General features: G+C 42.6%; 1 protein-coding gene across 2 annotated transcripts in view; it reads left to right on the top strand.

Moving 5' to 3' along the window:
- The window catches only part of CARS2 (cysteinyl-tRNA synthetase 2, mitochondrial), a 204340-nt gene that overhangs the window by 32624 nt on the left and 145379 nt on the right, over window positions 1-26337 (top strand). Inside the window, exon 1 of one of the 2 annotated variants that reach the window (XM_073614503.1) lies at window positions 24767-25119. The exons of the other annotated variant lie outside the window; for it this stretch is intronic. Coding sequence (XP_073470604.1) covers window positions 24911-25119 — 209 coding nt within the window. The 5' untranslated portion in view covers window positions 24767-24910. Of the gene's footprint in view, window positions 1-24766; window positions 25120-26337 lie in introns of those variants that run through there. 2 annotated transcript variants of the gene reach the window in all.

The raw sequence follows: 26337 nt of genomic DNA, 5'->3' as shown, positions 1-26337 counted from the left end.
CTCCTCCTCCTCCTGCTGCCACAACTCCACCACCACAGCCAAAGGCTGGAAAGAAGCGTGGAAGGAAGACCAAAGAGTGATGACCCTGGGTTCAGTCTGGTCTGACAGAAGATGCAGTCTCTCGTATGACCACAGCCTGGGGACATAGATGTCATCTGCTGCTTTCCGGATCTCTGGGACTTCTGGACCAGACTGCCCTCCCTTAGATAAGGACTCCTCAGGCCACCAATTTTGCTTTTAAATAATTGATGTCTGCCCTGGGGGTCCAAGGCTTCGACCACTTCTGCAGTTTCTCCAGCGTTGCCTCCCTCTTTGTTTATAGTTGTGACCCCTTAATAACATTTTTTTAGGTAAATTCTACTCTCCTGTGTGTGTTTTCATCCAAAAAGGACAGTTTGTTGGTGACGATTCAGGTACATTTCTAAAGTACAATGTGAAATTAACAAGGGACAACAACACCAAACAATCTCCTACAGATTAAATAGAACAACATATCAATGGTGTTGTGGGAACTTGTCACAAAAAACACACAAACATTTTCGGGAGTACTAATCAAAATCACCAAAAAACAAAATTAAAAAAGAGAAACACAAAAAAAGAATCTACATTAAAGTAAAAAAAAAAAAAAAAAATATGTTGTCAGATGTGAGAAATCAAAATATATTGAGGGAATCCCGATAAATAGTAACAAAAGAAGTTTGTGAGAAGTGTGTGTGAATATGAGCATCAAAACTACTTAATTCTTGTCACATTATAAAGAAGAAGAGAGTGCGCTGTATTAAACCATTTTGAACATTGCAGCGTGACAAAAGTGCTGTATCCATTGCGAACGCTAAGTTTACCAGAACGAGCTGTCCCGTGTCGGAATTTCTTCTGAGCATGCGTGGCACTTTGTGCGTCGGAACAGGCCACACACGGTCGGAATTGACGCGATCGGATTTTGTTGTCGGAAAATTTTATCTCCTGCTGTCCAACTTTGTGTGTCGGAAAATCCGATGGAAAATGTCCGATGGCGCCCACACACGGTCGGAATTTCCGACAACACACTCCGATCGGACATTGTCCATCGGAAAATCCGACCGTGTGTACGGGGCATTATTCTGAAAAGGTTATGGAAATCTGTTCAGAATAACAGACCGGAACTCTGGCCTGACAAGTGGATTCTCCGCCACAACAATGCTCCTGGACATGATACGTTAAGTGCTTGCAGGTTCTTCAGCCAGAAATGCACATTCATCCAGAAAAACACATTCTACTATGCCTCTTGAGTATGGGGATACCACATGTGAAACTTTTTCACAGCCTAGATGCATAGAAGGGCCCAGAATCCAAGGAACGCCTTTGAGCTTTCAGGGAGAATAAATTACTCATCTAATATCCTGACTACCTATCACAGAAGGCCGTGGAGCACCAGGGCAGTGGAAACACCTAAAATGACCCCAGTTTGGAGAGCAAACACTCCAAAGTATTTTCTAAGAGGCAAAATGAGTCTTATGAAAATTTTTTGCCACAAGTTTTTGGAAATGTAGGAAAGAAAATTAATTTTTTTTGGTACACAAAGTTTGTCAGGTGGTAAAACAGTGGGGATGAAAAGTATTCGGACCCCCTTAAATTTTTCACTCTGTTATATTGCAGCCATTTGCTAAAATAATTTAAGTTCATTTTTTTCCTCATTAATGTACACACAGCACCCCATATTAACAGAAAAACACAGAATTGTTGACATTTTTGCAGATTTATTAACCACTTGCCGACCGCCGCACGCCGATGTACGTCCCTTTTTTGAGGACAGATATCGTTGTTATGGCAACAACTAGCTGCCATAACCGCGGTATCCCTGTTTTCGGCCGGCGATTGGCTACAAGATAAAAGTGGTCTCTGCGGCAGATTCGCAGCAAGATCACTTTAATCGGTGGAGGGAGAGGGGCCCCCCTTCCGCCGCGATCCGGTGCCCTCCTCCGCTTACCAGAGCCGTCGGCAGTGGCGGAGGCGATCGCGTCTGTTCCTTAGCTGTGCATGGAAATGAGTGAGGGGAAGATGGCCCCCACCCGTCTCCATGACACTGCAGAGCAGAAGCGACGTCATAACATCACTTCCGCCCATACCTCTTAAAGCCACATTTTTTCAATGTCATTTTTTCAAATGGCATTTTTTTTTTTATTGCATTTAAGTCCAAATATGAGATCTGAGGACTTTTTGACCCCAGATCTCATATTTAAGAGGACCTGTCATGCTCTTTTCTATTACAAGGAATATTTACATTCCTTGTAATAGGAATAAAAGTGATCCAAATATTTAAAAAAAAAAAAACAGTGTAAAAATAAATAAAATAAAATAAAATAAATAAGAAAAAAAAATGTTTTAAACGCCCCATCCTGACAAGCTTGCGCGCAGAAGCGAACGCATACGTGAGTAGCGCCCACATATGAAAATGGTGGTCAAACCACACATGTGAGGTATCGCCACAATTGTTAGAGCGAAAGCAATAATTCTAGCCTTAGACCTCCTCTGTAACGCAAAACATGCAACCTGTAGAATTTTTTAAATGTCACCTATGGAGATTTTTGAGGGTAAAACTTTGATGCCATTCCACGAGCGGGCGCAATTTTGAAGTGTGACATGTTGGGTATCAATTTACTCATCATAACGTTATCTTTCACAATATAAAAAAATTGGGCTAACTTTACTGTTTTCTTATTTTTTTATTCAAAAAAGTAAATTTTTTCCAAAAAAAGTGCGCTTGTAAGACCGCTGCGCAAATACAGTGTGAAAAAAAAGTATTGCAATGACCGCCATTTTATTCCCTAGGGTGTTAGAAAAAAAAACAATATATGATGTTTGGGGGTTCTATGTAATTTTCTAGCAAAAAAAAAAAAAAAAACTGTTTTAACCATCTCAATACAGGGCATTTTAACCCCCTTCCTGCCCAAGCCATTTTTCAGCTTTCAGCGCTGTCACACTTTGAATGACAATTGCGCGGTCATGCAACACTGTACCCAAATGAAATTTTTTCCCCACAAATAGAGCATTATTTTGGTGGTATTTGATCACATCTGCGGTTTTTATTTTTTGCACTATAAATAAAAGAAGAGGGACAAGTTTGAAAAAAACACAATTTTTTTTTGGACATGGCGCACAGCATCTTCAATTCAATATTAACAGAAGATGGAGGTGCCAATATGATGGGGTGATGTGAGGAAGTTTATTAACAACTGCCCAAGTAACAAATATGCCCAAAATAAAATAAGAAAGTAACTTTTTCAGAGCAAGTCTGCTGTGCCTGCAAGTACGTTTAGAACAGTGTGAGATCAATGTAAGCACTGCGCATGTGCAAGTGGCTCTTGCACTCGTTCAAATACGTTTGTTCACTGCGCCAAAATCTTAGTAAATGTCAAGCAACGTAAATGCAATTGCGTGGGTTGAACGGGTGCACCTCTAAACTTGACTTTTTTTATACCGGTTCACCTTTATGTATTTTTTTAAGGATATTTGCACACAGGTCATGTTGGTGTGTTACGTTGCCAACATGTGACATGCACCTTGTTAAAATTATGTAAAAAGACCCTCGCTCCTCTAGCTCTTCCTAAAAGGGCATTTAACCTTCCCCCTTTATGCATATGATTTCCTTGGGCTAGCTTTTGCTTTTAAAGGGGAACTCCACACTCCATTATCCAATGCTCTTGTCTCCCCCCTCTAACCCCTTGGATTTCCATGGGCTAACTTTTGCTTTTAAAGGGGAACTCCACACTCCATTCTACAATGCTCTTGTCTCCCCCTTCTAATGCTTATGTTTTCTTTCGGCTAACTTTTGCTTTTAAAAGGGAACACCACATTCCATTCTACAATGCTCTTGTCTCCTCCTTCTAATGCATATGAATTCTTTCGGCTGACTTTTTCTTTTAAAGGGGAACTCCACACTCCATTCCATTCTCCAAAGGCTGGGATAGTTATTGGCCTTAAAATGGGTATGGGGGCCCAGGGCCCATCCTAAGACAGTGGTCATCAACCCTGTCCTCAGGGCCCACTAACAGGCCAGGTTTTATGTATTACCTTGGGGAGATGCAGACTAGAATACTGCAATCACTGAGTAGCAAATGATATCACCTCTGATGCATGGGGACATCCCTATGGCTTCTCTGTAGCATCAGAGGGGGGCGGGGTCACCCGGCGACATCACCGTTATAAAGAGCTGTCACCTGAGAGGACGGTCATTATGGTGCCTCCCATGGAGGCGGGTCGGTCATGTTTTTTTTTTTTCTTTTTTGGTCCGTCAGCGGAGCAAGATAAGTGGGACAGTTTTATTTTTTTAATTTTTAATAAAGGACTTGTCCCCAAGCTGTGTCATGTCATTTTTACCATTTTCACACTTTTTTTGTGAAATGGTAGGGGTACATTTGTACCCCGTTACCATTTCACACAGGGGGGAGGCTGGGATCTGGGCGTCCCCTTGTTAAAGGGGGCTTCCAGATTCCGATAAGCCCCCCACCCACAGACCCCCACAACCACTGGGCAAGGGTCGTGGGGATGAGGCCCTTGTCCCCATCAACATGGGGACACGGTGCTTTGGCTACCCCAAAGCACCCTCCCCATGTTGAGGGCATGTGGCCTGGTATGGTTCGGGGGGGGGGGCGCTCTCTTAATATTTATACCAGATCGAAAGGGCCTGGTAATGGACTTTGGGGAAATCCCATGCCGTTTTTTTCAATTACTTTTATGTGTATTGCGGGGACTGACAATTCATTATAGCCGCAAGTACTTTTAAATGACTTTTTTCCTTTAGAAATGTCATTTTGTGCAGGGACTGGTGTAAACACGGGAAACATGCGGCACTTTACAGGCATACTATAGACACCCCCCAGGTACGAAATTTAAAGCAATATTTTACTTTTATCGTTTCACTTTAAGCATTATTAAAATCACTGCTCCTGAAAAAACGGCCGTTTTTAAAACTTTTTTTGCATTGATACATGTCCCCTGGGACAGGACACAGGTCCCCAAACACTTTTTATGACAATACCATGCATATAAGCCTTTAAAATTAGCACTTTTGATTTCTCCCATAGACTTTTAAAGGGTGTTCCACGGCTTTCGAATTTGCAGCGAACACCCCAAATTGTTCGCTATTTGGCGAACAGGCGAACACCCGATGTTCGAGTCAAACTTATGTTCGACTCGAACACTGGGCTTATCCCTTGCCCTGACCCTAGGTTCACGCCTATGCATTTTTTAGTGTCGTTTTGCAGTTTGCAGAAACACTCTACAGTCCATTTAACATGGTTTCCTATGGTACTAGTTCACATCTATGCGTTTTTGGAAAAGGTCAGGGATTTTTTTCATGCGATTTGCGGGTAATAGATTTCAATGGAACCGCACCTGAAACGCAACTGTTGCGATTTTTAAAGTGTTTTGCGGTTCTTATTTTAACACTGTATATAACTGGTTGCTAACTGGGGGGGCCGGGAAGCCAGCCGCCGCATCCTTAACAACCAATGAGTCATCAACTGTCTGCAGCTTCCCCACTGAAAGTAAAAAAAAAGCCAACCAAAAAAATTGCCAAAAAAAATGCATGGGTTCCCCCCCAGATCTATACCAGGCTCTACGGGTCTAGTATGGACCCGAAGGGGGCCCCCCATGCTAAAAGTAAAAAAAAAAATGGCGTGGGGGGGCCCCCCAAAATCCATACCAGACCCTTATCTGAGCACGCAACCTGACAAAGACCAGGAAAAGAGGGGGGGGGACGAGAGAGTGCCCCCCCTCCTGAACCATACCAGGTCACATGCCCTCAACATAGGGAGGGTGCTTTGGGGTCCACCCCAAAACACATTGTCCCCATGTTGATGGGGACAAGGGCCTCATCCCCACAACCCTTGCCCGGTGGTTGTGGGGGTCTGTGGGTGGGGGCTTATCGGAATCTGGAAGCCCCCTTTAACAAGGGGGCTCCCAGATCCCCCCCCATGTGACTGGGTATCGGGTACATTGTACCCCTACCCATTCACCAAAAAAAAAAGCAGTGAAATGTGACAAAAAACACTAGCCATTTTTTGACAATTCCTTTATTGTAAAATAGCTCTGAGTGGTCTTCTCCCCTGAGCTGTATCTCCTGGCGTCATCTTCTCCTGGTGTCGTCTCTCCTGCCACCGCCTACTTCTCCCGCTGCTGTGTTCTTCCTCGCCGCCGTGTTCTTCCTCGCGGCCGTCTTCCCCTGTTGTGTTGTCACCCGCTGCCTGGTGTCTCTTACACAGCCATGTGGTGTGACCATCCATTGATGTCACACAGAAAGCCCGCCTTTATTTTTTTGAAAAATGGGGGCGAGCTTTCCGTGTGACATCAACGGATGGTCACGCCCCATGGCTGTGTAAGAGACGCCAGACAGCGGGTGACAACACAATGGAGGAAGATGGCGGCGAGGAGGAATACAGCAGCGGGAGAAGTAGGCAGTGGCGGGAAAGACAGCACCAGCAGAAGATGAAGGTGGGAGACACAGCACAGGGGAGAAGACCACTCAGAGCTATTTTACAATAAAGGAATTGTCAAAAACCGGCTATTGTTTTTTGTCACATTTCACTGCTTTTTTTTGGTGAATGGGTAGGTGTACAATGTACCCAATACCCATTCACATGGGGGGGCAGGTTCCGATAAGCCCCCCGCCTGCAGACCCCCACAACCACCAGGCAAGGGTTGTGGGGATGAGGCCCTTGTCCCCATCAACATAGGCACAAGGTGTTTTGGGGGGACCCCAAAGCACCCTCCCCGTGTTGAGGGCATGTGGCCTGGTACGGTTCAGGAGGGGGGGCGCTCTCTTGTCCCCCCCTCTTTTCCTGCGGCCTGCCAGGTTGCGTGTTCAGATAAGGGTCTGTTATGCATTTTGGGGGGACCCCCATGCCATTTTTTTTTCAAATTTTGGCACAGGGTTCCCCTTAATATCCATACCAGACCTGAAGGGCCTGGTAATGGACTGGGGGGTGAGGGGGAACTCACACCGTTTTAAAAAAAATAATTTTTAACTATATTGCCAGGATGCTCTACTTTACAGGCATACTAAGGACACCCCCCCCCCCCCAAGCACGATATTTAAAGGAATTTTTAATTTTTATTGTTTCACTTTAAGCATTATTAAAATCACTGCTCCTGAAAAAACGGCCGTTTTAAAAACATTTTTTCCAATTGATACATGTCCCCTGGGGCAGCACCCAGGTCGCCATACACTTTTTATGGCATATTAGTGCCACCTCATCAGTGCCCATCAGTCCAGCCTTATCAGGGCACACCAGTGAAGGAGAAAAATTATTTGTTTACAAAATTTACTGACAGAAACTAAGAAAAACTTTTTTATTTTTCAAAATTTTCAGTTTTTTTTTTCTGTAAAAAATAAAAAACCCAGCAGTGATTAAATTTTACCAAAATAAAGCTCTACTTGTGTGAAGAAAATGATAACAATTTCACATGGTTACAGTGTAGCATGCCCATGCAACTGTCATTCAAAGTGTGACAGCGCTAAAAGCTGAAAATGAGGGGTGAAAGTGCCCGATATTGAGGTGGTTAACCACCTCAAGTTTGAACTGTTTCACCCCCTTCCAGTCCAGGCCATTTTTTTAGATTTCAGTGCTGTCACACATTGAATGAAAACTCAGTCATGCAACACTGTATCAAAATTAATTTTATATCATTTTTTGAGAAAGAGCTTTCTTTTGGTGGTATTTAATCGCCACTGTGAAAAAAGACCAAAAATTAAAAAAAAAAAAAGTTTATATATAAAAATTAATCAACCTCGATGTACTGACTGCCCATCTTATTTCTTGAGGCCTCAAAATGACAGGACAGTAGAAATACCCCCCCCCAATGACCCTTTTTGGAAAGCAGACAGTCAAATGTGTATTTTGTAAGAGTTATGGTGACATTTTTGAAGTTGTAATTTTTTTGTCACTATATTTTTGGAAAATTAAGAAATAACATTTATTTATTTATTTATTTATTTTTTTTATAAAGTCGTCATTTTAACAAGTTATTTCTCACATACAGCTAGGCATACTTATATTTACACCCCAAAACATACTCTGCTGTGGCTTCCGAGTATGGGGATACCACATGTGTGAGACTTTTTCACAGCCTGGCCACATAGACAGGCCCAAATTCCAAGCAGCACCTTTGGGCTTTGAAGGAGCATAATTACGCATAATTTATTAATCTAATTTCCTGTTTAGCTATCATATTTTTTGAGCCCCTGATGTGCCGGGACAGGAGAAACACTCACAAAAGGACCTCATTTTTGTAAGCAAACACTTCAAGGTATTTTCTGAAAGACATAATAAGCCTTTTAAAAATGAAAATTTTGTCACAAGTTTTTGAAAAATTCAAAACAGAAAATGAAATGTATTTTTTTACTCAAAGTTAATTAATTAGATGCTTCTAATGCTGCGTACACACGGTCGGACTTTTCGACAACAAAGGTCCGACGGTCTTTCCGGCGGACTTTCGACGGAGTTACGACGGACTTTCGATGTACTTTCTAACAACCAGACTTGCCTACACACGATCACACCAAAGTCCGACGGATTTGTACGTGATGACGTACGACCAGACTAAAATAAGGAAGTTGATAGCCAGTAGCCAATAGACACCCTAACGTCTGTTTTTGTTCGTCGGACTAGCATACAGACGAGCAGATTTTTCGACCGGACTCGAGTCCGTCGGAAAGATTTGAAGCATGTTCCAAATCTACAGTCCGTCAGATTTTTGACCGAAAAAGTCCGCTGCAGAGCCGATGAAGTCCACACAAGGTCGAATTGTCCGCCGAACTCGGTCCGTTGGACCAGTCCGGTCGAAAAGTCCGCTTGTGTGTACGCGGCATAACACACATCATAGGCATACTTAGAATTACACCCCAAAATACATTTTACTACTCCTTCCACGTATGGTGATACCGAAATCCAAGGAGCACCTTCAGGAAATCCAGGGGCATAAATTACACATTTCAATTCCTGACTACATATCACATTTTAGAGGCCCTGGAGCACCAGGACAGTAGAAACACCCACACAATTACCACATTTTGAAAAGCAAACACCCCAAGGTATTTTTTAAGAGGCATGGTGAGTCTTTTAAAGACTTAATTTTTTGCCACAAGTTTTTGGAAAATGCAGAATAAAAATGAAAATTATTTTTTTTTTTACTGAAAGTTATGAATTAGTGTATTTCTAACACACAACATTGACATACTTACAATTACATGCCAAAACACATTCTGCTACTCTTTTCGAGTTTGATGAAGCCACATGTGTAATGCCTCGTACACACGGTCGGACATTGATCGGACAGTCCGACAACAAAATCCTAGGATTTTTTCCGACGGATGTTGGCTCAAACTTGTTTTGCGTACACACCGTTGCACAAAGTTGTCGGAATTTCCGATCGCCAAGAACGCGGTGACGTCAACCACGTACGACAAGACTAGAAAGGGCCATTTCAGAACCAAGCGCGGCACCCTTTGGGCTCCTTTTGCTAATCTCGTGTTAGTAAAAGTTTGGTGAGAGATGATTTGCGCTTTTTCAGACTCGTGGCTTTCAGATCGTTTTCTGCGGTTCAGTTTGTGCTTGTGGGTTTGTATCTGCTCTTCAGTGCGTGCAAGAAAGCTACGCGTGACTTGTCATTGTGTTCTTATTCGTTCGTTACTGTTTTTCAGGTCGCTCTTCACAGGCCTTGCTGTTCTTCAGTGCGTTCTGTTACTTCGTTCTGAGCAGCCGACCGTTTTCTAGCCATGTTGTGTATACGTACTCCTCATAGAGTTCGTGCTGTGCGGGGGCTTGGTGTTGGGGTCCTGACTTTGACACAAGTCCAGTCCATGAACAGGGTGGGGAGGAGTTCATGGACCAAGAATTGGTTGCTTCAGCGTGACCAGTTTTCTCATATGCCTTTGCTCCGTGAGATCCGTGAGAATAATCCTGATGATTTCAGGAACTTTCTCAGGATGACGGACCCCGTATTTCACCGTTTGTTGGCTTCACTGACCCCCTATATCAGCAGGCAGGATACCTGCATGAGGCAAGCCATCACTCCGGAGCAGAGGCTCGTCGCTACCCTGCGGAACTTGGCGACGGGGAGAAGCCTGCAGGACTTGAAGTTCTCGACAGGCATTATCCCAGAGACCTGCAGAAGGAGTATATGAAGGTAAGATTTTTATCCTTTAATATCACATTTTATTGTATATAATGTTTGCTAATGTATTGTATTTCTTTCCTCATTCCCCAATTACCATGATTGTAATATGCTGTGAATGTCCCTTTTGTCCTCATGCATGCTGGAATTTTATGGGTTTTTTTTGTCCTTCATACATATTTGCCTTCACTTACCTCCCCAGCATGGTCTCCTGCCCTATATTCACATCATGTAGTCACTTAACAATGTATTTTATCAGATCCATAGTAGTGCTTTACCCCAAACAACCCCTAAAATGTTTAGAAATGTGATTTGTGCTTTAAATTCAGGCAGAGTGCCAGAGGCTTTTTTTTTTTTGTGGTGTCCCCGAATCATTTTTAACCCTCCCTCCCCCCAACTGCTAAGTCAGCTGATCCCAATTCTCTATCTATCCTCAATCATCTATCTGCTGACTTTGCCAAACCCATACACACTATACCCACCTCTTTTGTGGTCAGATTTATGGATGAATTCCCCAAAGCATGTAGTGCAAGGGCCTGCCTGTATACTTTCAAATGGTACTGTTTAAAGTTTTTGTATCCTATTATTATCTTGATAGGTAATAGCAGAATGTCCAAATGTGCTCAAATGTGTACAGTGTGTATTTATATCTTTGTGTTATGACACTTCTTACCTGTCCAGTGGTCTGCCAATAGTGTAACTAAGGAGGGGCTGTTCCAAGTAATACCCATTATTTAGGCATTCATCTCTCAATGAAGTGGAGAGGGTTACCTGTCCAAGATTCCCCCCCCTATAATGTTAGAAATGGCCCATGAGGGGGGGGGGGGGTATGATAGGTGTACCTTATACTTTGGTGTTGTAAAATTCCCCTTAATAAATGTTATCTGGATGTTGGCCAAGAATGTTTGTGTCTAATCTGCTTTCCATGTTTATGTGCAAAAACACTAATTTATTTTTGTTTTCCTGAACAGTTTCCTTCCACGCCACAGGAATGGCAGACTGTGGCCTCCCACTTTGCCCAGCGGTGGGACTTTCCTAACTGCGGAGGGGCAATTGATGGGAAACACGTCCACATCGTCCCACCACCCAACTCGGGGTCGTACTATTATAATTACAAGGGGCTCAATAGTATTGTGATGTTGGCGGTGGTGTCAGCTAATTACGAGTTCCTGTATGTGGACGTGGGGAAGAATGGCCGGATGTCCGATGGTGGAGTCATCGCCCAGACGGAGTTTTACAGGCGTCTCCAGAATGGCAGCTTGGACTTGCCACCTCCAGAAGAGAATGTGGAAGGACTCCCATTCGTCTTCGTTGCGGATGAAGCATTTGCGCTGGGGGACCATCTTATGCGGCCATTCCCGATGAGGACCCTCACCCCGGAACAGAGGGTCCTGAAGAGCCAGAAGAGTGGTGGAGAACACATTTGGAATCATGGCCAGCCGGTTCCGCCTATTTCTTACACCCATCCATATGGCGGAGTATAAACTGAATCATATAATCCTGGCGTGCTGTGTTCTACATAACTTTTTACGTCAACATTCTGCCAACTATGCTAGCTCAGTTGGGCCTGAGGCCGGAATTATACATGAAACAACCCTGACGGCGCTTAAAAGTGGCCGTCCTGGCTTGCCCTCCCTGAGTGCCCGTGATGTCTGGTTAAGATACCTTGAGTTCTTTGCGGGTAGGGGGGCCATCAATATGCCAGACGATTTGTGAAACCTTGATCCAATAAAAAAAAAATTCGCAAATCTTTGTTGACATTTACTGCTTGTGTTTGTTTTAGCTGACCCTGACAGAAATGTGGTGAGTCCAGAAAATGGCATGATTGTGTAACCTTACAAAGCACTGTTGGGTGTTATTTACTAAAGGCAAAGACACTTTGCACTACAAGTGCACCTGAAACTGCACTGAAACTGCACTTGTAGTGCAAAGAGGATTTGCCCTTAGGAAATAACCCCCATTGTCACAGAAAACAGCAATTACATCACCACAAAAGTGTTGTAGCGTTGAGACAATAATCCACACGTTCTTGATTAACAATCTTTTTAATACCAGCACAATCACATGTGCATTTAGAAAAGGTTTTTAAAACAAACCAACATGTTTGTTGTATAACAATTTTTGGGGTGGCATTATCAAAAATAGAAATGTCCATTTAAGATAAAATAGGCGATAAAATGTGTAAAACCAACAAGAAAGACACAAATCTTGAACTTACAAACTTACAAAGTTCACATTTGGTAGAACTTGAAGGCAATATCAGACATGAGTATTTAGGAAATGTGTTTGATATTGCGTTCAGATGGGGTGAAGTCACCCCAGCAAAAGCCAAATTTGGAAGATGCACACAAATTTACGAATGTCAACATGTGCTAGCTGCCATCACGGGGGATCAAGGGACGTGTTTTGGGGGAGAAACCCCTTCCTCTCAGCTACTTTATTATTGAGGAAAGGGTTGCACCCCCAAAACGCGTCCATTGATCTCCCGTGATGGCAGATAGCACATGTTGGCACACTGTGTGCATCCTCCAAATTTGGCTTTTATAAAAATCGCTAAAACATTTTGAACATTGTAGCACACAAAAAAAGAAAGTGATTTGGAGGTGTTTTAAACTCTACCCAAAACATCAATGATGTTCTTATTTTTTTGAATAACATAATTGATGTTTTTCTGGAGGTTTTCCAGTGCTAAATTACGCCCCATGATCTCCCCGATCAGGATCTGGGCACTTTCTGATGTGAAAGGATCTGGATCCACAACATCACGATCACCTAAAAAGAGAGAAACCAAACAAAAACAGGTATAAAAAATATGCCGGCATCCATCTCTTACCTGAGCCTGTGGTCGCAGACACTCACCTGTTGTGGTGACTAGTTCCACCACGTCTTCTTCCTCCTGCTCTTCTTGTGTTGGGTGGATTTCCCCTTCTTCCAGAGGGGGGGGGGGCTCTGGTCTCCTCGGATGAGGAGTGTCCTCAGAGTCTTTTCTCCCCTATGTAAAACAAAAATGGTATACTTAGCACACAGATATTTGATGGCAGAATTATAAAGAGGAAACATTGCTTGGAAGTGTGGTACAATTGTCTATTTTGGCATTATTTTTGAGTTCCAAAATGTAGCATTTTCAGTGTCTTTTGTCAAGCTGCAATACTTTACCTGTTTGGTACAAGCTTCACAGATGGAGACCCCCCCTATAGTATACACTGGAGCACCTGTGTGGCCCCCCTAATAAAAATGGTGTTCTGGTGTCCCACACTAGTGCTCCAGTGTCCAGATGTGAAAACAGCTGCTCAGTGTCCTCTCCTTACACAGAATCTAGTTTGCATTTCATTCTAGTAACAAAGCCATCTACACAACCAAATTAGTTTCATACAAGTAGGGCGTAAAAAATGTGGCCAAATGCATATGGCCAAAACAATGGTGTTTTATAGGCCGAAAGAAAAATGTTTGATACGAACGAATAATGTGCCCATGAACATGAAAGTTGCCATTTTAAAATGTACAACACTTTTAAGAAAAGCACATGGAGCAGCACGAACGTAATAAAGACAAAAAGAATAGGAACACCGCACAACTACTTACATTTTTGCAGCACTCCCAGGATCTTTCTGTACTGCTCATGTTCTCGGAATTTGAGGTCCGACCACCGTTTCCTGAGCTGATCTTTCGATCGACGTACCCCGAAATACCGGTGCAGACTTTTGACCACTTTCGCCATGATCTTGGCCTTTCGGACATTGGGGTTGGGGTAAGGTCCATACTTCCCGTCATAGTCGGCCTTCTTCAGGATGTCCACCATCTCCAACATTTCCCCAAAGGACATATTTGATGCCTTAAATCTTCTCCTTCTGGATCTGGACGTCTCCGGATCCGGGCTTTCCTCCTCCTCCTCCTCGTTGCTGTAATTAGCACGCACCTGCTGTGTCTCCGCCATGTGCTCTTCCCCCACTGCGCAGAACGAAAGGGGGTGGGGAATAGACTAGAAAGAACATCAGGGGCGGGCGGAGTTACACGCATGCGCAGTGTGCATAAAACGTAACACGCGTGCGTATTACGTACTATCTGTGAGTGGAGGAAGGAGCATCGGAGGCGCCGATCGTGATAACGAAGGTAAGATCTAAACTTGGGCTTATACTGCTTTGAAATTGAAGCCTATATTGTAACAAGATTAGGAGAGTTTGGCCTGACCTTAGGGTTTGCCTGGTGTTGTGTCTTGCAGAGGAAATGGATGGCTTCAACGACCACAATTTCCTACCCCTGTTCATAGACAAGTACGAGGAGCTGCCCTGTCTGTGGAAGGTGAGACATCCCCATTACAACAATAAACAAAAGAGGCAGGCAGCGCTGGAGAAACTGCTGGAGTTGGTGAAGCCGGTGGTCCCCACAGCAACCATCCCTTATTTAAAAACCAAAATTGGTGGCCTGAGGAGCACTTATCTAAGGGAGCGCAAGAAGGTCACGGATTCCCAGAGATCAGGAGCTGGAGCAGATGACGTTTATGTCCCCAGGCTGTGGTACTATGAGAGACTGCGATTTCTGTCAGACCACACTGAAGTCAGGGAATCCCTCTCTACTCTTCCTTCCACTCTTCCTTCCACCCCAGCTTAGGCTTCCGATGTCCAACTTGGGCCTTCAAGCAAGGAAGAAGTGGAGGAGCCCAGCTGGAGTCAGGTATAGCATTGTTCTACAGATTACTGGTCAATAAATAAATTATGTTTACTAGATGTCATTATTAATCACTAATTGCTGATTGCAAAAAGTGTTTTACATATCAATAGACAGTAGTGGGCACCCAAAATTGGGACAAGAATGAAAAATGCTGGGCTCAGAATGATAGTCTGTTATATTTGTTAACATTCAATTTGCAACAGTCAGGAGGTGAAAATTGTGTGTGATTGATGAAAAAAATACTAAAACAATGTCCCTTTTTCATACACAGGAAGACCTCAGCCAGGAGGAGGCTGTGGAATGTGGCAGCCAGGAGGAGGCGGGGCTAAGTTGCAGCCAGGAGGAGGCGGGGCTAAGTGTCAGTCAGGAGAAGCCTGGGACAAGTCGAAGCCTGACCGAATCGCAGGTTCCTCCCCTCCGCCTTCCGTACAATAAAGCGAGGAAGGCGACTCACATGCAGGATTCTGCGCTCAGGCTCATTCAGGAGGCTTCTGCGTCCCTCAGAGCCTTACCCACTCCTGAAGAGGCCTTTGCCTGCATGGCTGCCACAAAACTGCAGGGCATGCAGGAGGGTCAACGCAAGCTATGTGAGGACCTTCTGTATAAAGTCCTAAGTAAGGGGGTGAGTGGGGAACTAACACCCAATACCCACCTGAGCGAGTTGGCTCCTCCTGCTGCCACAACTCCACCACCAGAGCCACAGCGTGGAAGGAAGACCAGAGAGTGATGACCCTGGGTTCAGTCTGGTCTGGCAAAAGATGCAGTCTCTTGTATGACCACAGCCTGGGGACACAGATGTCATCTGCTGCTTTCCGGATCTCTGGGACTTCTGGACCAGACTGCACTCCCTTAGATAAGGACTCCTCAGGCCACCAATTTTGCTTAAAAAATAGTTGATGTGTGCCCTGGGGGTCCAAGGCTTCACCCATTTCTGCTGTTTCTCCAGCATTGCCTCCCTCTTTGTTTAGTTGTGAGCCCTTAATAAATGAATTTTTTTTAAAATTATACTCTCCTATGTGTGTTTTCATTCAAAAAGGACAGTTTGTTGGTGACGATTCAGGTACATTTCTAAAGTACAATGTGAAATTAACAAGAGACAACAACACCAAACAATCTCCTACAGATTAAATATAACAACATATTAATGGAGTTGTGGTAACTTGACATACAAAACACACACAAAAATATTCTGGAGTAAAACTAAAAATACAATAAAACAAAGATCAGCCTTGAAAAAAATACAAACCAAAAAAAATAATCTGCCTTAAAAAAAAAAAATACAACACAAAAATAATGTTGTCAGATGTGACAAATCAAAATATATTGAGGGAATCCCGATAAATAGTAAAGAAAGAAGTTTGTGAGTAGTCTGTGTGAATATGAGCAGCAAAACTACTTAATTATTCTCACATTATAAAGAAGAAGAGAGTGCGCTGTATTAAACCATTTTTAACATTGCAGCGTGACGAAAGTGCTGTATCCATTGCGAACGCTAAGTTTACCAGACCGAGCTGTTCCGTCTCGGAACTTCTGAGCATGCGCGGCACTTTGTGCGTCGGAACAGGCCACACAGGGTCGGAATTGGCGCGATCGGATTTTGTTGTCGGAAAATTTTATAGCCTGCTCTCAAACTTTGTGTGTCGGAAAATCCGATGGAAAATGTCCGATAGAGCCCACACAGGGTCGTAATTTCCGACAACATGCTCCGATCGGACATTTTCCATCGGAAAATCCGACCGCGTGTACGGGGCATTAGACTTTTTTCACAGCATAACCACATAGAAAGGAATAAACCCCAGGGAGGAACTTCAGGCTTTCTATGGGCAAAATTACACATCTAATTTCCTGACTACCTAACACATTTTAGAGGCCCTGTGGCACCAGGACACTAGAAACACCCACAAAATGAACACATTTTAAAGAGGAAACAACCCAAGGTATCCTTTAAGAGACAGTGTGAGTCTTTTGAAGATTTCATTTTTTTGCCACAAGTTTTTGGAAAATTTGGACAGAAAATTCAAATTATTTTTTTTTACAAAAAGTTTTCAATTTAATAGGATATTTCTCACACACATCATAAAAATACTGACTGATCATGCAATAGGACTGGTCATATACCGGATATTGTACCTTGTGTATCGTAAAAATCAATCAACTGTGTTAAAACCAATAAACTGTAATGATCACCTCTGTATGAGTGATCAGGCAATATAGCTTAGTGTAGCGTCACCTATAGCAGTTCCAGTTCCTATAACCCAAGCAAGCCTAGCCTACCGGTATGTGGCTGTCCCATAAACGTCATGTTCACTGGCCAGGAAGTACAGGAGGCTGAAGAAAGGAAGAACAAAAGAGTTCCTGTGGTTCTAGGAGTGGAGTTGTCTGTAAGGGATAGCTGGGACTGGTGTCTCACAGGAACATAGTCAGATGTGCAGATGGGTCAGTTCAGGTGGCAGGCAGAGACATGGTCATAAATTTGGGCAAAGGATCAGTCCAGGCAGAAGGCCAAAACATGATTAACAGGCCAGGGTCACTACAGGAGGCCATAGTAACACTGTACTGCTCTGGGGGGATGATCAGGATTTTTTTTTTACACTGCGATTGCTTATACAGCCATGATGGCTATATAGGCAAGCTTTTCTGACAATACTCGGCTGCATTCATGGACCAGTTGAGAACTACTATGATAGCTGTGATTGGCCACAGCTATCTTATGGTACAGGGCCACTGTGACTGGCCCTGTACCATGTGATCACTGTGAGCAATCACAGTGATCACAATAGTAAATGATGGCATCATGAATGACAGCCATTGTTTACTACTATTTACTGTAATCCCTGTGATTGGTCAGGGACAATCACAGTGGCCTACACCTTGATCTATGATTTGCTGTGTCTATGATCCTGAGAGCATGCACCAGCAGCCGATGGGGGAAAATGTACAAGTATGCCAAAGCTACCATTTTCTGTGTGTCAATGCAGTTACCTGCATTTACCTATGAGGAACAGGCCCTAGTTGTGGTACTCAAGTGGTTAAACAGACTGACATATAATAACATAAACAGGTGTGTGTATATGTGTATATACACACACAAAAATATGTGTGACCTGATCTACTGTGGAATTGTATTCTGTTTGCCCCTTTGCTGGGGAGGTAAAAGTTGTTTCCGCATATTAGCTATATGCACACTGACCTTTGCAGGCATAAAATTGTGTTTTCCTGTGTCTGAGGTGCCACAGGTGGGCCATACAGGCGGCCACAGAAATGAATGGCTGTGTGAATCTGTATTGGTTAAACATCAGTGCTTCTGCACAGCAGCCTTTACCCCCAGACACGTTTGAAGTATTTCCAAAGGCAAACTTCTATATTCGGAAAATACACTGTACACGCATGTGCAGGTAAACACCAAGGTATCTAGATTTACGGGAGTACAGGGGCATACAGCCATCCACTTCAATGGCCAGCTGAATGGCCCATTGTAGCAACTCAGATGTGGTAAAATCCTGGGAATTTTACCTTAGGCATATTTTATACCTGCAAATGTCAGTGTGTACCACTATTTTGTATTGGTGGTCTCTTTATAATAGGGACAGTTTTCCCATCTACTTGAAGAGTGTGCATAGTCTTTGTGGTGTGGTATAGCCCGTGAGCCGGCGCCATATCCCTCTATGGTGTGTACTTGTCTCAATACAGAGCACTGAGTGTCTTCTCTGTCTGCTGCTTTGTAACTTTGCTATCAGCATAAGTCACCTCTGACCATTTTTCCTAACGCCAAGAGAAAAATGGTGACAGTGGAGGGACCTACAGCAGATTGACAGCCTCAGCTCTTTTCCTGTGTGAAGGGGGGTGTGTCCCTTCTCTCCAATCAGCTCTCACAGCTCTACTCACTGAGCTCTGCAGAGTGTAATTTCAGCTTTCCACCCCTTTTTCTGAAATCTCTGACAAGCTTTATAAATTCAGCACTTTGAACAGATGTAGAGATGACTGCAAAAAAACAGGCACAACTTAGGATGTAGGAGGATTTGTTTAATCTGTGTATCACCTGAGGCCAGTCACTTCACTGGACATATCCATGGTGGTGGGCAGATTTTTTTTTTCAGAGGATGGCATAGCAGAGACTGACAGCCATTCAGGAGGCACTACTGCCGCCCCCAAGGGCCTCTTTTTCTTTTAATTCATAGTTTTACATTGTGGGATTGAGCCACAACTACGAGCCAAGCATTCAGCTCCTGGATGCAGTTCAATGGACAAGTTTGTCTAGCGGTGCCATCTGTGAATCTTTGTACCCGAGTTAGAAATGCCTGCGTGTATACAGCTGCAGCTCAGCTGCCTGTTTTTACCACCCCTCTCCCCTGGCCACCTGTCTGAAAGAGCTCCTAAAGCATAACAAAGGAAAAACATTTCAAGAGTGAGGGAGGGCAATAACCCTTTCTTAGTATCCAAACTAAAAACAAATGTTTTGCCTTTAGTTCTACTGTAATAAAAATTGGCCTTCTAATTAACAAAAAAAAAAAAAAAATGACGGTGGGGGGTGATACTAGGAAATGACTTTTATATGTCATCTCCAGCCATAATGAAATATCACAGTACAAGCAGTAGTTGACATACCGTTACCAGCAGGACACATGGCAAGTCACCTGTATACAGTGCCTGAAACAAGCAGCCCAATAACTTCTTCATCTTAGCAAATGAGGTCAGTCCCCTCCAAGGGCCCTAAAAAACTCTCATATTATACTTAGTTATCTTGGGCACCAAAAGATGTATTATTACATCAAGGTTGCAGTTATTGGACCTGTACCTCTATCTACTTTTTCCCACATATGTTATTATAGTATGCACACCCCCATAGTATTTTGGTTTGTTGCTCTTCTGCCCACACCAGAGACGTCTGGTTACTGGCCACCCTGGTTACAGATATTACAGCTCACTTCTATGTATATATATTATTGATATTTTGATGATTCTGTAATGTTATACTCATATATGTTCTTTTATTCCATTTCTTTGATAGTTAATGTATATGCTCCTGAAGAAGCGTTATGAGCGCAACATGTAGAGCAGAGCAATTTACTCTTAACACCATTACACTGCATATCTCTCTTTGAAGAGATATGCAGTGTAATACATATTTCTATGTCGTACAACCACTTTAAAGCAAGCAGTGAGAAGATGATGACGATGCCTTATCACCACCTGTAAAATCCTTTATGAGGATCGATCTGAACATGGATTAATCTTAAAAAATCAAAGCACATGCGAATGAGCCCTTATAGTCAGACGTGGTCTCTAGGCTTTGCCTAAGCTCCGACAGGCAGAGTGAAATGCGTTGGGGGGCATGGCCTGGTCAGAGTACAGGCTGAGGTTGCCACTCATACACTCACACATTCATTCAAGGGACAGCACGGATGTGCAGCTGCAGGGAGACCTTCCTTTGCTGCAGCCTGCCACCTTGAATTCAATAGCACAGCTTAAAAAAGTTTAAAAAAATGTTTTTTAGAGTGTTCAGCGCGTGTTAGTAAAGCATTTACAGCGTTCGCATCTCCTTGTGAAAATAAAAATGAAAATCAGAAGTGGCATTTGGGCAGCACATGTAAAACGCACCTCGCACGCAGGTGCTATGAGCTGAGTTAACCTGCGTTTTTTCACGTTGCTGTATTTCCAAGCCCATCTAAGGTCTCATGTACACTGGGCATTTTTGCAGCTGCTCTTAGGGGTGTCAGGCATTTTCTTTTTTTTGCCCCTAAACTCCCCTGCACGTTGTCCTATGTGTCCATGCACACATAGGCTTTAAGCAGTGCTTTCAGGCAGGAGAGTTTGGAGGCAGGAAAAAACCCCACTGCCAGTACATCTAGGAGCAGCGACGATTTGGCAGGAAAAATGCTTGAAGCTCCTAAAGGCATCTAAGTGCTAGACACATTTAGTGCTTGAGCATGCATTTATTTCAATTCAGAATAAATTATTAAATGCCTGACGCACGCAAACATGTGTAGATGCGGTACACATTTTTTCAAGCGTCAGGCGTTTTTTTTTTTTTTTGCCAAAACACTGCTGCTAGGAGGAGGCTCCTAGGGGAGTTAAGAAAAAAACATTGGTGTGCACGAAGCCTGAAGCCTGACGCTCCAAAACGCTGGAGGAGAAAAAAAATCTATTATTCTCTATGGAGATGGTTCACATCTCAACTCCAAGTCGCCTGAAGAGCAAAAAGTTCTGGAGCTTTTTTGTAGCTCAAATTGGGCAGATTTGCGTGTTTTTTTTCCCTATAGAATTTAATGGAAATGCACAATTTGCACGTTTTTGTGCACTTTTGTGCTTTTGTTGTGCGTTTTCTGTTGAAAAAAAAAATGTTATAATATATGAATAAATAAATGTAAAATAACTAGAAATCTGCAAAAATAAATAAAATATGTAATAATAAATAAATAAAAATTAACCCTAACCTTAAAAAAGATATATTAAATAAATTAATAATAATAAAATAATAATAAACACCCAAACTCGAACAAAATAAATAAATAATAATAATATAAATTTAAACAAAATAATACATGTAAATTTATTTTTTTGTGTTAGGGTTCGGGTGTTTATTTATTTATTTAAGCGTTAAGGGTTAATTACTATTATTACATAGTATTCATTTATTGTATTTATTTATTATTTATGATTATTTTGTGTATTTATTTTACATTTATTTATTGATTTATAATTATTAATATTAGTAGTATTATTAACACCCTAACCCTAACAAAAAAAAAAAAATAAGACAATAAATAAAATATTAACTGCTAACCCTAACCTAACCTTAAGACCCCTTTCATACTGAACTGCGTTAGCGCTAAAGCAACGCTTGTTCTAGCGCTGTTTAAGCAGTGCTTTTGCGCTGCTTTTCAGCTGCTAGCCGTGCTTCTAACCCCAAAGAAGGGGTACAAAAAAACACCCATGTTGCAGCACTTCTGAAGCACTACCCATTCATTTCAATGGGCAGGGTGTTTCGGGAGCACTGTATACAGCGCTCCCAAACTGCACCAAACATGCTGTTTGCAGGACTTTTCCTAACGTCCCGCAAGCGCACTGCCCCTGTGTGAAAAGGCACCCTGAAATAAATGGGAGGCGGTTTTCAGGCTTTAGAGGCTATTTCTAGCACTAAATAAGGCGGAGTTCCACCTAAAAGTGGAACTTTTGCTTTAAGGCCTCCTCCTCAGCTCCTGTTTGTGAAACAAAGCTTTCAAGGAGGAGGGGGGGAGCAGATACCTGATTTTGACAGGTACCCGCTCCCACTTCCGTTCCGGTCACCTTAGGCCAGTGGTGTCCAAACTATGGCCCTCCAGTTGTTAAGGAACTACAACTCCCATCTTGCCTAGTCATGTCTGTGAATGTCAGAGTTTTACAATGCCTCATGGGAAGTGTAGTTCCGCAACAGCTGGAGGGCCGCAGTTTGGACACCCCTGCCTTAGGCGATCGGAAGCAAAAGTTCTCCTTCCCAAAGTCTTCTGGGAGACGACAAGTCCTAGAAGACTTCGGGACCAGTCACAAGGCTGCTTGTGCATGCGCAGTGGGCACCTGACAGTGAATCCGCAAGCTGTTGCAGCTGGGTGCCCATAGTAGAGATGCTGGCGCAGCTGAGGGAGGACACGGGGAGAATACGGCTGCAGTATGTGCACCGCTGGATTGTGGGACAGGTGAGTGAGTGTTTATTAAATGTCAGCAGCAACAGAGCCCTCTGATTCCTTGTGTAATGAATTGTATTGTAACTGTAATGTCTGCCCTTATGTTGTAAAGTGCTGAGTAGACTGTTGGCGCTATATAAATCCTGTATAATAATAATACACTTTTTGTAGCTGCTGACTTTTAATAAACAAATGACTGGAACTCCGCTTTAACTCTAAGTACCGGTTCACACAGAGGCAGCTTCAAAGTTGTCCGACTATAGCCACCCCATACAACGCGGCTTGCAAAATTACTTCTGTATAGAAGTCAATGCAAGCCGCTCTGAAGTCACCCCAAAGTACTGCAGGAACCTTTTTCTAAGTCAGAGAGACTTGAGTCACTCCTATTAGAACGGTTCCATTGCAATGCATTGAGTGCGACTTGTCAGGCGGCTAAATCGCCTGACAGGTCTTCCCTGTGTGAACCGGCACTAACCCTTTACCCTAACAAAAAATAAATACAATAATAATAATAATAAAAGAAATAAAAGTTGATGGAAATGCTAAAAAACCTGGCAACAAATGATGCAACAGAATAGATGATCGTTTTCTCTATTGGCTAATAAAAAAATGACAAAGCTCAAAAACAGGTATAGGAAACTCCAGGCTTCTGGAATGTTCTGGAGCACTGGTCAGCAGTGTCCTGTCAGCCTTCCGTTGTGTCTCAGTGTATGTGAAGGGGACATAAAAGGAATGACAGAATGGAATGCCCATGTACTTTAACAGGGAGATGGAATGCACATAGAGAATAATGGAAACAAAATGGAATGCCCATAGAGAATAATGGAACAAAATGGAATGCCCATAGAGAATAATGGAAACAAAATAGAATGCCCATAGAGAATAATGGAACAAAATAGAATGCCCATAGAGAATAATGAAACAAAATGGAATGCCAATAGAGAATAATGGAACAAAATGGAATGCCCATAGAGACTAATGGAACAAAATGGAATGCCCTTAGAGAATAATGGAACAAAATAGAATGCCCATAGAGAATAATGGAACAAAATGGAATGCCAATAGAGAATAATGGAACAAAATGGAATGCCCATAGAGACTAATGGAACAAAATGGAATGCCCTTAGAGAATAATGGAACAAAATGGAATGCCAATAGAGAATAATAGTACAAAATGGAATGCCCATAGAGACTAACGGAACAAAATGGAATGCCCTTAGAGAATAATAGAACAAAATGGAATGCCCATAGAGAATAATGGAACAAAATGGAATGCCCTTAGAGAATAATAGAACAAAATGGAATGCCCATAGAGACTAACGGAACAAAATGGAATGCCCATAGAGAATAATGGAACAAAATGGAATGCCCATAGAGAATAATGGAAACAAAATGGAATGCCCATAGAAAATAATGGAAACAAAATGGAATGCCAATAGAGAATAATGGAACGAAATGGAATGCCCATAGAATAATGGAACGAAATGGAATGCCCATAGAGAATAATGGAAACAAAATAGAATGCCAACAGAGAATAATGAAACAAAATGGAATGCCCATAGAGAATAATGGAAACAAAATGGAATGCCCATAGAAAATAATGGAAACAAAATGGAATGCCAATAGAGAATAATGGAACGAAATGGAATGCCCATAGAATAATGGAAGGAAATGGAATGCCCATAGAGAATAATGGAAACAAAATGGAATGCCCATAGAGAATAATGGAAACAAAATGGAATGCTAATAGAGAACAATGGAACAAAATGGAATGCCCATAGAGAATAATGGAAACAAAATGGAATGCCAATAGAGAACAATGAAACAAAATGGAATGCCCATAGAGAATAATGGGACAAAATGGAATGCCCATAGAGAATAATGGAACAAAATGGAATGCCCATAGAGAATAATGGGACAAAATGGAATGCCCACAGAGAATAATGGAACAAAATGGAATGCCCTTAGAGAATAATGGAAACAAAATAGAATGCCAATAGAGAATAATGGAACAAAATGGAATGCCCATAGAGAATAATGGAACAAAATGGAATGCCCATACAGAATAATGGAACAAATTATTTCAATTAGTGACCTATGTGAAGCTGTGCATTCAGTGACAGCCTGCTCGCTCTGTCCCCCTCCATTGCTGTCTGTGAGGGAAAACAGGAGGAGCTCCTGTGTCTACTGAGTATTTAGTATGGGAGATGCCGAGCAGTGTGTGACACGAAGGGGGCATGCAGTAGTGTCACAGTGTATTACACACACGCAGGGTAATGATGGGCGGGGCGGGGCGGAGGAAGAGGAGGAGTTGTCTTCTACACTGACACTGCGAGTGAAGACGCTATAGTGTGACAACCCTTCCACTCTTCTTTACTGCATCTCTACGCCTTGTCATACTTCAATCCCTGCCTGGAGCCTGCACAAGGATGCAGTGCTTTCCCCGGGCTAGTTGGAGGCTGCACTGCGCTCTGTTACACGGAAGAGCCGGACACTTCCGGCCCGGGAGCTTCTGTACATCTGCCGCTGCTGGACGTGGGGCGACCCCTAGTGGACATAACACGGAAATACAGGTGTACAACAGCCTGAGCAGGAAGAAGGAAGCACTTATACTGCACTCAGCGGCTGCAGCCACGTGGTTAGATGTCTGCTTGTCATGTACCTGCTGTCTGTTGTATGGGGGAAGGGAGGTGCTCAGAGTTATGGAACATGGAAACACAATCATTGGAACACCTTGAATATTGTACAGCCTGGTGTGCCATGTATTTCTCAGGGTACCATAGCTCCCAACTGTCCCTGATTTGGAGCAATGTCCCTCTGTCCCTCTTTCTTCCTCATTTGTCCCTCATTTTGGTCTGATCTATATAGTTGTATATAAAATGCACTTTTTATCTTTCAAAAAGTGTTTTCCAGCACTAAATATTTCATCCAATTTCTAAATCGCTGCATTTGTACATTTTAAATCCTATATAAAGGAATAGTAGTGGTAAAAAAAGCACTTGTGGGTTTAATTAACCACTTAAGGACCGAGCCTCTTTTTTAGATTTGTTGTTAAAAACTGTTTTTTTTTTTTTTTTGCTAGAAAATTACTTGGAACCCCCAAACATTATGCATTTTTTTCTCTAACACCCCTAGAGAATAAAATGGCGGTCGTTGCAATACCTTCTGTCACACTGTATTTGCACAGCGGTCTTACACGCGCACTTTTTTGGGGAATAATACACTTTTTTAATTAAAAAATAAGACAATAGTAAAGTTAGCCCAATTTTTTTTTTTTTTATAATGTGAAAGATAACGTTACGCAGAGTAAATTGACACCCAACATGTCACGCTTCAAAATTGCACCCACTCATGGAATAGCGACAAAGTTTTACCCTTAAAAATCTCCATAGGCGACATTTAAAAAATCCTATAGGTTGCATGTTTTGAGTTACGGAGGAGGTCTAGGGCTAGAATTATTGCTCTCGCTCTACCGATCACAGCGATAACTCACATGTGTGGTTTGAACACCGTTTTCATAGACGGGCGCTACTCACGTATGTGTTCGCTTCTGCACGCAAGCTCGGCGGGACAGGGCGCATTTAAATATTTTTTTTTCTATTTTACCTTTTATTTTTATGTTGTGTTTTTTTTTTAATTGTGTCACTGTGTAAACATCCCTTGTAATAGAAAATAAGCATGACAGGACCTCCTAAATATGAGATCTGGGGTCAAAAAGTCCTCAGATCTCATATTTACACTAAAATGCAATAAAAAAAAAAAAATTGTCGTTTAAAAAAAGAACTTAAAAAATGGCCCTTTAAGAACTATGGGCGGAAGTGACATATTGACGTTGCTTCCGCCCTGCAATGTCATG

This window comes from Aquarana catesbeiana, linkage group LG02, assembly GCF_042186555.1.
Source record: "Aquarana catesbeiana isolate 2022-GZ linkage group LG02, ASM4218655v1, whole genome shotgun sequence".
Classification (NCBI taxonomy): Eukaryota; Metazoa; Chordata; class Amphibia; order Anura; family Ranidae; genus Aquarana; species Aquarana catesbeiana.
Note: the sequence above shows the minus strand (reverse complement) of the source record. Positions and strands in the feature narration are given on the sequence as shown.